Source organism: Grammomys surdaster, unplaced genomic scaffold (genome assembly GCF_004785775.1).
Source record: "Grammomys surdaster isolate TR1022 unplaced genomic scaffold, NIH_TR_1.0 189, whole genome shotgun sequence".
NCBI classification, from domain to species: Eukaryota; Metazoa; Chordata; class Mammalia; order Rodentia; family Muridae; genus Grammomys; species Grammomys surdaster.
The window spans coordinates 169,293-181,970 of record NW_021604634.1 but is presented as its reverse complement, the minus strand read 5'-3'; the positions used below and the strand labels follow the sequence as shown (position 1 = coordinate 181,970).

General features: G+C 46.3%; 1 protein-coding gene across 1 annotated transcript; it reads left to right on the top strand.

Annotated features, from left to right (window-relative positions):
- Positions 1–3,301: 3,301 nt before the first annotated feature.
- On the top strand, positions 3,302–12,436 carry Rbfa (ribosome binding factor A). Its single transcript, XM_028768938.1, has 6 exons — positions 3,302–3,529; positions 5,812–6,031; positions 6,551–6,663; positions 9,301–9,385; positions 11,280–11,347; positions 11,676–12,436. The coding sequence occupies exons 1-6, from the start codon at positions 3,366–3,368 to the stop codon at positions 12,061–12,063; spliced, it is 1,038 nt and encodes a 345-aa protein (XP_028624771.1). The 5' UTR covers positions 3,302–3,365; the 3' UTR covers positions 12,064–12,436.
- The last annotated feature ends 242 nt before the right edge of the window (positions 12,437–12,678 follow it).

The following is a 12,678-nucleotide window of genomic DNA, read 5'->3' as shown; positions in this document are numbered from 1 at the left end:
CTTCTGTACATTCCAGCATTGTGGGAAGACACAGCCTTTCCTTCTGTTTCTGGCATAGTGTATTACAATGGTTGCTTTGCAGATGACTCTTGAAGTCCTGTTATCAATGTATTGCCACCTGTATCATTTTCATCATCAGGCTTAGGACAATGACTTGAGTCTTTTAGGTGACTTTCAGTGGGGCTGGAATAGGTCACTGCAAATATTGACAGTAAAATGCCTCAGTTCCTCTTATTTTGCACTTCAGTCTTGAAGGAGGAGGGCAGGCTAAGTCTTACCGACTTTTAGATAGATACTCTTGGAGTGACTCATGTACTTACTTACATACAGAGTTAGGCAGGAGCCTGGCCCACAGTTTTATGACAAAAGAGAGAAAGGTAAAATGTAAAGTGACAAAAGAGAGATGCCAGGCAGGCCTTCATCCTGCTTTTTGTTACCTTGTGGGCCCAGGAAACACGCTTTTTAGCAGCAGCAGTAGCTACATGCCCATTGTAAAGCAAATCCTCAGCTCCTCTTTCCCACGGGGACCACAAGTGTGTGTCGTGTCATCATGCCCTGTGTTCATTTTTATACTGTTGAGCAAGTTTGATCAAAAGTTATCGTTTGATCTCCTAATATTTACACTAGATGGAAAGCTTAGATGTAACGATTTAGTGTAGAATTTAACTAAATCCATTTTCTAGTCATTTTTCACTGATCTATCTTGAGACTGAAATTTTATCTCAAACTCCCAATACAGTTATTCACCAATATCCATGTGGTATATTTATATGGAAGAGAAATAGCATATGCCAGCATGTCCACAAGACAATTTTGTTTCATCACTGAGTAAGCTATTAAGATTTGCAAAGGATTTTGTTTTGTTTTGTTTTGTTTTCGAGACAGGGTTTCTCTGTGTAGCCCTGGCTGTCCTGGAACTCACTCTGTAGACCAGGCTAGCCTCGAACTCTCGAACTCAGAAATCTGCCTGCCTCTGCCTCCCAAGTGCTGAGATTAAAGGCGTCCGCCACCACCGCTCCACAGGATTTTTTTTTTTTTTTGAGATCTTAAGTCTGTAGCTCAGAGTGGCCCTTAAAGGAATCCTCTTACCTCAGTCTTCCAACTATTGGGATTACACAAATGAGCCAGCACAAGTGGCTACAGGTATGTTCTTTACCTCTCCCATAGAACTAGCACTCATTTATCTACCATACATTACTATGGGCAAATGTTGATACATGCCCATTGGCATGGTTTGGGTGGGGGGGTGTTCCAAATTAGTTTGGACTGAGGGGATATGACAGCCAGCCTTAACTAGATGACACTGTGTATTTGCCTGCCCAGAAATGAAGTGCTCTATCTCCGTCATTAGAGTGCTCAGACCTGGGTAATAATTTGCACAGGTCCCCCGTGATGGCTAAAGACCCTTACTTTGGAGCCAGACATCCCTTAAGACCTTTTACTCTGGGATACCTGGGAACTCCTAGTGGACTGCCCATGAGAGAAGAACAGGACAATGGGCTATAAGGCATCAACAGCTGCCTTTGCCTCTGTAAAATCTGCTTATCACTGTGGGAAAGAAATGGAATGGTCTTTGTTTGCTTGCTTGCTTGTTTGTTTTGAGACAGGGTTTCTCTGTGTAGCCCTGGCTGTCCTGGAAGGCACCATAGACAAAGCTGGCTTCAAACTTAGAGATCCACCCACCTCCCCTTCCTGCATGCTGGGGTTAAAGATGTGTACCATCACTGCCTAGAGAAATGGTTGTTTTATTACTACATAGTGAGAAAGAAAAAAACAACTGAGGAAACCAAAATAGTTTTCCTGCCCAGCTGTGGATACCATGTATGGTTGTAAAGAACACCTTTCTGAGGTCTGCCTTTAAAACCCCACCTTAACCCCACTTCTGCACAGCATGCTGTGTGGCTGTAAGGCTGCTGACCTTCTGTTAACAGTAAGAATAAATTCATTTAATCAAAATTTGGATCGAGTCTCTCTTTGGTCTTTTCTCATGGATTCAAATGCCACAAACAGGACAGAGCCAGTTTCTCTGTTCCCAGGCTTGCTCATGGTTGTTTTTCAATGTGCTGCCATGCAACCTGCCCACTGTCTAATATGGGAAAGCATCAGTGTTATTCTGAATTGTTAACACCCTACTGAAATAGAATAAGGTACAAAACATCAGTTATTAGATTATTAGATTCTGGTTCATTGCTTTGTGTGTGACTGACTTAAAGCACTGCTTGTACTGACTACAGCATGACTTCCCATGCTACTTGGAACAAATGACCTGGAGCAACAGCTGGAAGAATAGGTCATTGTCCTTCAAAACCAACTACAAAAGCTCAGCCTGAAGACAGCAGCTTTAGATAAAAACGCTATGCTTAGTTTTTAGTTTGAATTTGGGTGAACACTCTGGGCTAGAGCTACTGATTTTCCAGTGGACCATGTCATCTTCCATCTTGTTAAAATCTGACATGTACGTCCCTGTGCTAAATGTTCTCCTCAGTGATGAAACACTGCTCATTTGAGTTGAAGCGTGGAAATATTACAGGAAAAAGGCAGAGCAGGAAAACTAACGGTAGTAAGGACAACAGAGACCTCAGGAGATTGCAGGCAGAGTGAGTTAGGCCCAGGCCCGTTTCCCCTCGGTCTCCTCACCCAAAGTGCTTGGATGCAGAGCCTTCTTAGTTCTTTTTCTGCGTTCTACTCTGGTTTTTCACTTTTAAACAATCTTAAAACTAAAACATCAAAGCAGAGACAGTATTGTATTGATTACCACCACATACCGTTACATACCCAGTGCATTGCATGTTTCAGTCATGTTAAGCTTAACTGTCTCCTCAAACATTTGTTCCTTCTTTAGTGGTGAAACGATCAAAACACCTTTCTAGCTTTTTGAAATGCACACTACCGTATGGACACCATGGCCTTGCTTTAAAATAAACTTGGTGGGGTTGAAGAGATGGCTAAGCTGTTAAGGGCACTTGGCTGCTCTACCATAGTACTGAGTTTCCAGGAGTCCATCAGGCAGTTCTTAACTCTCTAACTCTGGCTCCAGGGGACGCCACGCTCTCGTCTGGCTTCCGGAGCCACCTGCTTTTACGTGTGGATGTCACACACACGCATTTACATAAGTAAATAATAAAATAACTGTACGGCTAAAAATAAAAAATCCGGGTGGTTTGGGGATCTGCCCACACTGCCCACTGTTTGTGCCCCGCCCACAGCAGTCATAATGCTGCGCCGCGGCCCCGCCCACATGTCGGGCTAGCCCCGCCCTCAGTGGCCCGGGCTTTCTGTTGCCAGGTCGCGTCTTTGGTCGTCTAAGGCTTACACTCCAGTCGGTCAGGCGCCCACTAGTGCTTGCGGGCCCCGCGCTCGGAGGCATGTGGGCCGGCGTCGCGGGTCTGAGAAGCTCCTGCGCGGGGCTGCAGGCTCTGCGGGGCAGCCACAGGCCCGCGTTTCTTCCCCGCCGCTCGCCGGCCCTGCACACCTCGGTCGCCTCCTGCGGCAGCAAGAACTTGCTCAAGAAATTTGCTTCGAAAACCAGGTATGCTCCGACCAGGATCCGCTGCGGGCCTGGTCGCCTGGTGCACGGTTGGATGGAGGCGGTTTCTACAGGGAACGGGTGTCCACGAGGTGTTGGGCCGGGACCATGGGGACAGATGTCTGTTCGTGTTAGAAGATGGTTATTGGCAGATTGGAAGATGGTTATTGCAGCTTGACCTTTGACAATTTCCACGTTCTCTTCACACTTTAAGTTTATTTTTGCACAGTGTTAACACTCCTGAAGTCTCACAGTGCATAAAATTTGACTTAATTAGATATTTTTAGTAATAAAGATATAAGATACTTTGATTTTGCCGGGCAGTGGCCACGTAGGCCTTTAATCTCAGCACTTGGGAGGCAGAGGCACTCGGATCTCTGAACTGAGTTCAAGGCCAGCCTGGTCTACAGTATGAGTTCCAGGATAGTCAGGGTTAAGCAGAGAAGCTCTGTCTCCAAAAACAAGACAAGAAAAAAAATATATGTTTTTTATTTCCACAGCATCTTAGAATCTACCAAGTGTGGTAAGCCAGTTTTTATTTATATACATATATATATATATATATATATATATATATATATATATATATATTTTTTTTGGGGGGGTGTTGTTTTAACAAATGATTTTACAGGTGGTTTTAGGTTTATGAAGAAGTGCATAGTTCTGAGACTGGCCTTAGAGTCTCTATCACAACTTAATGTGCCATTCTTAATGTCTTTTCCTATCCAGACACTGTAGCTCGTGGTCAGTCTTTCCCTGTTTGACAGCTGTAACTGTTCTGGAGAATCCTGGTTGGAGGTTGTGTGGTTGCACACTGCTGAAATTCGATATTTTCTTCATGATTATATGTGGGTTGTGGACTTGGGGAGAAAGAAACAGAGGAAAAGCACCATTTTATCCATTATATTGGTGTATATAGCCCTGAGCTTCCTACCACTTTATCTTGTCTTATCGAGGGGTGTCTATAGCCAGTGTCTGGGGGTCAGCTGTCCCTTTTGTCATTTTTGGTAGGAAGCTGATAGGTGTAGCCCCTGACCTTAAGAGGTGAAGAATTATGGCCGTGGGTTATTTGGAATTCTTTGTGGGAGATGTCTCCTTCATTTAATTCATTCATCACTGTGGACTTGTGGTACCAGCTTGTGTTACCAGTTATGAGGAGCCCAGGTTACTAGAAGGTGCTGGAAAAAATGGTCTGGGATCCGGGTGCGCTGACTTGTGTTGTATTTGCCTTTGGTCCCTCTAGTGATAAGCATTTTGTACTTATGTGGCCATTTGTCCTCTTTCCCTGCTCTCCTGGAACTCGCTCCTGTTCTAACAGTGAGAAGTGAGGCTTCCCTGTTTCCCAAATTTTCAGTGGAGCACACCAGAGCCGTCAGCCTTTATCTTCATGAATGGCAAACGAGGCATAGCATTTTCGTGAAATTTGGAGATAAAATCTAAAGGCTTATTGGTCCTTCCACTGTAGAGAGACACAAGTCAAAATTACAGGGTTAAGTGTCCCTTTGACCCTTCCCCACAGCCATGTTGTTGTCCACTAAACTTTAGTAGTTGTTAGAATCCCATTAACACGCCCCTGTGTCCAGTGGAGTCACCATATTCTTGAAGTGTCACAGCATTTTGATGTAGTTTATGTAAAACTTTCTTTAACTTGTCATAGCACTCTCATCTAATTTTTTTTTTAAAAAAGAGTCCCTATCTCTTTTTAAATTTTATGTGTATGTGTATGAGGTTTTTTCTCTCTCCCTCCCCTCTCCCCTCACCCTGTGTGTGTGTGTGTGTGTGTGTGTGTGTTTCAAGGCAGTTTCTCTGTGTAACAGCTCTGAATGTCTTAGAACTTACAGAACAGTCTGGCCTCTAACTCACAGAAATCCACCTGCCTCTCCATCTTGAGTGCTGGATTTAAAGTTGTGCATTGCCATCGCTTGATCTTTGTACCTGAGTTTTAAAGCGGTGGTGGCACATGTCTTTAATCCCAACACTCAGAGGCAGAGGCAGGCAATCTCTTGAGTTCAAGGCCAGAAAAACAAACAAACAAACAAACAAACAAGGGATTGATGTATGTGTATGAGTATTTTGCCTGCATGTATGTTATGTACATGGTGTGCAAGCCTGGTACCTGTGGAGGTCTGAAGAGTTTGTCAGATTCCCTGGAACAGTGATTGTGAGACACCATGTGGGTGCTGGGACTGAACCCAGGTCCCCTGAAAGACTAACTAGTGTTGTTAACCACTGAGCCATTTCTCCAGCCTCCCCCTTCCAACCTAATTTTTGTTTTCTTGATACAGAAAGAAGTTTTGGTATGAAAGCCCATCCCTGGGGTCTCACTTGACTCCCAAGACATCCAAGTATGAGTTCCTCATGAAGAACACCTTAAAGAAGACTAGGAAGGAAGACAGTGTACGCCTGCGAGTCCTGAATGGCATTCTCTACAAATCATTGACAGAGCTGCTGTGCACTCCTGAAGTGAGCCAGGAGGTCTATGACCTGAACGTGGAGCTCTCCAAGGTGAGCAGAGGTCAGGGTGGGGGCAGGAGGGCACAAGCTTAGTCTTTAAGCCCTCACCTGAGGTCTTGGTTTGGGGCTGCAGAGGTGCCAAGTCTGGTTTCAGTTGTGGGTCAAGGTGCACAGGCAGGTCTGCCTGCGTACTCCTCCTGGGTGAGGAACCTGTGGCTACCTAGTGTCAGCCAGTGTGAGGAGCCAAAGCATCAGAAGCAGCTTGGGACTGTGGCGAGGGTTCCACAGGGTTCCACAGGGCCTTTGTCTTTATAAGCATGGCGAGGGGCCTCCATCTTTCCTAGAAGGAGCTTTGAGCAGTGCTGTAGGGTACATGGGGTTGAGCTGAGAGAAGGGAGGTGAGCGTGGGTGTCTGTGACCCGACTTCCCACTCGGTGAATGCTGTACTCTCTGGCTGGCATCACCAGAATAAGGCGCCAAGGGCAGAAGAAGCTGTAGTTGCTATCCTCAGTAGACTGCATGAACTGTACACACTAAACCTAAAGTGACAAGCATTGGGGGGCGTTTCAGGTCTCTGTGACTTCAGACTTCTCAGCCTGCCGGGTGTACTGGAAGACAGATGTCTCTGCGGAGCAGAACAAGCATACAGAGGTCATCCTGCAGAGGAGTGCCGCTTACATGAGGTGATGGGGTTTGCTTCCTCTGAGTACCGCCTTCTACCTGAACCTTAAGTGCCTTGGCCGTTTGTCTGTAGGTAAACTTTACAATTTCTCATTGAGAAGTTTTTTCTTTTCAGGAAAATCTTGGAAGCATCTCCTTGATTCTTAGAGTGTAAATTACATTTTCCTGTAAGACTTGATCTAATCAGATTTCTCAAAAGTCTTGTGGGGCTCCACAAGTCTTTTCAGGGTTTTGTGAGGCAAGAGCTATTTTTTTTTTTTTTTTTTTTTTGGTTTTTCGAGACAGGGTTTCTCTGTATAGCCCTGGCTGTCCTGGAACTCACTCTGTAGACCAGGCTGGCCTCGAACTCAGAAATCCGCCTGCCTCTGCCTCCCAAGTGCTGGGATTAAAGGCGTGCGCCACCACCGCCCGGCTAGGCAAGAGCTATTTTGACTGTGTTAAAGCTGGCTCTTTATTCCACTGCTGCCCAAGCTTACTGAGATGCACAGTGCCTCATTTACCTAAAAGCATCCTGGATGAACAAGGAAAAGAGTAACAATGCATCATTGTAAATGTTGGCCCTTGGTGGGAAGCACAGGCAGGTCTCTAATGTCTGTTGAGGCACAGTCCTCCCTAGGGTACTCCCTAGGTGAGAGAATGCCCGAAGTTGCTCAAGTGTAGGGTCTTAGCAGATGTCTTAGCAGACATCTCTGAAGAATGTGCAAGTGAACCACTAAAGAGCAGACAGGTAGCTGGTCATGCCCAATGCTGGTAGCAAAATTTACCCTTAGAGAACTGGAGTAGTTGACCCTGAAATGTGTGAACTTGATAGCCTGGAGAACTTTAAGTCTGTTCTTATGGGATCATGACTTTACAAGTGCCACACTGCACTGTGCAGGGTTTTGATAGTGTCAACCAGTCGACCAGCATCCGAGATGGTAAGACCACACCGGGGAGAAGGTTGGCTAACCTGCCAGACCCTGATGCATTATAATATGATACTGGGTTGTGTGAGGTTGCATGGAGGGCCAAAATGATCCATACTTTCCTAAGGACTATTAATACATTTCCCCTTCCTCGGTTTCTTATCTGTGTGAGGCCACAGTTTCATGTGTATCAGCAAGAATAGCAACAGGAAGTAAGTGCGAAGGGAAGCACTAGCTGTCCCTCTGCTGAGCTGGTCCTCAGAACCGTGCAGACACAGAGACCAGGACACTGCTCTCAACACTTCTTTAAAAAAATCATTTGTTCATGAAAAGTATGTGTGTCCGCAGTTAGTAGGCTTACTGTTTTAAATGACTTTTAAAATAATGTCATTTTTAGGTTTCTCGGATTTAATTTCCAGTGGAGTAAACATCAGTAGAACAACATGAACAAAACCTGTTGGTCATTCTCAGTAACTTCTCACAATTGTAAAGGGTCGTGAGACCCAGAGGTTTGAAAATTAATGAGCTGCTTGGGCACAATGAAGTTATTCAGTGTCTTAGTAAGGTGTCTGTTGCTGTGACAAATCTCCATGACCAAAAACCAGTTGGGAGGAAAGGGTCTATTGGCTTACACTCCCGTATCACTGTTCATCCTTGAAGGAAAGCAGGATAGGAACTCAAACAGGTCTGGGACCTGAGGGCAGGAGCTGATGCCGAGGCCATGGAGGGTGCTACTTACTAGCTTGCTCCTCATGGCTTTCTCAGCCTCTTTCTTATAGAACCCAGACCACCACCCACAATAGGCTGGCCCCTCTCTACTGACCTCTAATTGGGAAAATGTCCTATAGCTGGATCTCACGGGGACATTTCCTAAACTTGAAGCTCCTTCCTCTTTAATGACTCTACCTTGTGTCACATTGACACAAAACCAGCCAGTACACTCCATTTATTCAGTTGAAAGAAAGAAAGAAAAAAGGAAGGAAGGAAAGAAGGAACGAAGGAAGGAAGGCAGGCAGGCAGGCAAGCAGGCAGAAATCCATCTGGCCATGTGTCTCAGCATCACAGAGCCAGACGCCTCCACAGACCTCCCTCCGCTCCTCCCTGCAGTTCTTGCCCTCCCTTCATATATTACTCCATTTCAGGAAGAAGACTGTGCTGGGAACCCATGTGTGGGTCTCGTCCAGCATGTCTGTTTGTCCGTCTGTGAACTGTCTCATGGGCATCCACTTCCATAGAGAGTGTCTACAATCATCAAAGAAGGACCAGAAGAAAGTTAACAGAGTGAAATGCATCTTTGAGACTATTGTGATTGCCCAAAATTAGGGGTCAGAGCTTCAAGGGATTGCAAGGCCTAGACCTCATTTGTCTGGTCTGTATCACATTACTGAGCTGTACCAAAATCTTTCATGTCTAGCATGCAGAGATGTCAGGTTGGAGTCCTTTCAGGGAGTGTCCACTGAGTACAGGATGCTGTGAGTTCAATTCAAACTACTTCTTCCTTAGGCCTCAGTCGCCTTGGAGAGTGAAGACCAGCTATGGTATGGTGCGTCCTATATGATGAGACGGTTTAGAAAAGGATTCATTGAAGCTTCCCGTCCCCATCCCCCTTCATTTGCATCCTGCCCCCTCTGCCTCCGTAGTGAGCAAGTGTCCCTTATCACCTGGTAAATTTGTGAGTCTGATGTAGTTTGTGTTTGGCTCCTCTCCACTAAATGTCCTGAGCTCTCTCCTCAGGCATCTTCTGATATCTCAGCAAACCCTGCAAAATGTTCCACCCATCGTGTTTGTTCGAGACAAAAGAGACATAATCCTGGCTGAGGTGAGCTTTTACAGTAATTAGCTTTTTTTTAAATCTCATGTACACCAGAATGAGCTTTTATTTGTGTGTTTGTTTGCTGATTTAATAGTTTAAATTTTTTTTTATGAATATGGGTGTTTTGCCTGCATGTATGTCTGTACTGTATGCATATAGTGCCGTCTGAGGCCAGAAAAGGCCATTTGATCCCAGGAACTAGTGTGTGTGGGTGCTGGGAATTAAACCCAGACACTTTGGAATAGCAGCCGGTGTTCCGAACCACCAAGTCATCTCCCCAGCCCTGTTTATTCGCTTTGGTGTGGGCTCTTAGTTAGGGTTTCTATGGCTATGACAAAAAATCAGGACCAAAAGCAACTGGGGAGGGAAGAACTTATGTCAGCTTACAGTTCTACCTCACAGTCCATCGGTGAGGGAAGTCAGGGTAGGAACTCAAACAGGACAGTGACCTGGAGGCAAGGACCATGTAGGAGTGTTGCGTGTCACCTTCCTCCTCATGGCTTGCTCAGCTAGCTCCTTTATATGCCCAAGGACCACCAGCCCAGGGGTGGTGCTACCACAGTGGGCTAAACATTCCCATAGCAATCCTTAGTTAAGGAAGTGCTCTTCATGCTTGCCCACAGGCCAGAAAGTGTCCACATTTTCTCAGTTGAAGTTTCCTCTTCCCAGATGTCTCTAGCTATGTCAAATTGGTATAAAACTAGTTAGCACAGTGGGTGTTGCGGTCAGAGGATACCCTTCTATGATGTCTGTTCTGAGGGTCCTACTCCGGTTGTTAGGGTCAGAGAATAGGTGAAGGAAGACCCCAGACTCAAATAGTATACAAGACAAAGAACATTTATTCTGCAGAAATTACCAGCATGCAGGGGTCAACCATTCATCAAAATGGCAACCACCAGAGGAGCTCACAGGGCCCCTTTTTTGTAGGGATAGGGGAATTTTCCGGAAGGTTAGGTAACCTTTAATATGATTGGCTAGAAAAGCAGCAATGACATTAGTACAATTTTGATTGGTTGCTATGATAGTTCCATTCTATTTGGTGAGACCTTGGAGAGTTTGAGAAACCAGCTCAGCCTTGTTATCTCCTCTAGCCAGCTGGCTCAGGAACTGACTCAGCTCCAGACTCCTCCTCCCGATGTCAGGGTCATCACTGATCAATGGCCCGTTGTCAGTGGCTCCCTCTGAGGAGCCTGGTTTGTTTTCTGAGAATTGAAATTTTTTATTCCCAAGGTTTTTGGATCTCTCAAGGTCACCAGGCTTGTCTGCAAGTGTCTTTACCCACTGAGCCACTCCCCTGCCCAAATGATTAGCTTTTTATACTTTTTTTTATAGTCCTTGAACTTCAGTGGATAAAATTTCATCTTTTAGTTGGTTTACTTTATTTTTAAGACAGAGTCTTTTGTATAGCCCTGAATTGCCTAGAACTTGCTATGTAGACCAGACTGACCTTTAATTCACAGAGATTCCCCGGCCTCTGACTCCCAAATGCTGCTACTTTTGGCTCAGACCTCTTGACCCCACAGTGGGCTCCTATGGCTGAGACTGTGACAACCTCACATCTGTTCTTGCTGTGCTAGAGGCTTCCTGTCCCCAAGCACTCAAAATTTTGTGGCCAAATGGAATTATTTTGCAAAAGCTCCTTAGAAACCAGTAAATGTTAGTTATGTAATTCAGCCAGTGTTTATTTTCCTCACAGCCTTGCCGAATGTTACAAACTCGGGGAGCCTCAGTTGTTGTCAGAGAACTTGGGACAAGTTAATGGAACAGCGAGGGGGTGGGTCACTGCATTGAAAAGGCGTCTGCAGTGGTGTTAGCTGAAGCCAGTAGACTTGTGCTGGGCTGAGTGCCAGGCTGTGATGCTGTAGCCTGTGGCATACCTTCCCCTGTACTCTCCTTTCAGGTAGATCGATTACTGGCAATAGCTGACTTTGGACCCCCAGATGAAAGGGATGACTTGGACGGTTTGAGGTGAGCCATGTAGACATCTTTCTGTTACCTGTGGCAGATGCTTAAGCCACAGCATCCACTCAGTCTGTGCTTCTACTAGCCCACATGGCCCCCTTGGTACCTGCCCCTGGGTCCAGCCCATGTCTGCATAGTTCTGGGTGGCTGCCTATATACCACCATGCTGAGACGCACACATTGGTCACATGAGCCACTGTCCAGGATTACCTTTCTACATCTGTCACCCTCAGAAGAGGGGAGATGTAGCACGGGAGGTGTAGATGATTTTTTCTTTATACTGTGTTTTGGAGCTTAGTTTGGGCTCTGTGTGAAGCCTTCTCTTCTCTCACAGGAATGCTAATGCCCAGGCACCACATGACTCCCCAGAACCAACCGCACACCCAAATCTGTGTGGGATTGACCACGAGGCACTGAACAAGCAAGTAATGGAGTACAAACGCAAGAAGGAGAGAGGGCTCCAGTGTATGAGCCTGGTGCCACCATCAGAGCGGGAGCAGGCGCCTGATCCAACTCGTTTGCGCCGAAAGAGAAAGAAGGCCCGATCCCGGCAGCACCAGGACGCTTCTCCCAGAAGCTTCCTTTTGGGTGAGGAAGATGAGGATGAGGACAGCAGCTCAGAGTGGGAATGCCATGCCCACGAGGCAGAGGACGAGTGGGAAGCAGAGCGCAGAGGTGACAGCGTGCAGCAGGGGCTCTGTAGCAAAAGAGAGCAGAGGTAGGGGTGGGGCCTCTAAGCTGCTGGCCCCTGCCTGTGGGTCAGACTGCAGGCCAGAGCCTCTGAGCAGAGTGTAGAGTTGTCTCCAGGGACAGGAGATGAAGGCGGAGCTCTTGGTGCAGACCTTCCTCAGCTGTCTGTACGCTCCATTACCTGTCCAGACTCACTGGTTTTTCTCCAACATTCATGCATAACTAAAAAATAACATCACCAAGAAACTCACAGACCTGGAGTATCTTACCTCACAGTCACTCATGGAGGCAGCCTAGCCTCAGTGGCAGGAGACCTGGGCACAGAACCCATAGGACTGCATCTGCAGGTCTCAGGGATTGGTCCCTGGTCCCGGATAAATAAAATATTTTGTATTTACTCTTCGAGAATTTTGTGTATATGCACAATGTATTTTTAACAGTCTGCATCTCTCGTCTCCCTTCTAACTACTGTAGGATTACTGTTCCCTGAGTCTCCCTCCCAGCTTCATGTCTCACTGAATCTAATGGGTGCTACCCTATGCAACATGGGTATGGGGCCATCCCTGGAGCACAGGCAACCCACGAGGGCTACATCTGTGCTGCCCCTAGAGAAAACTGACTCTTCCTGCCCCAGCAGCCGCAACTGC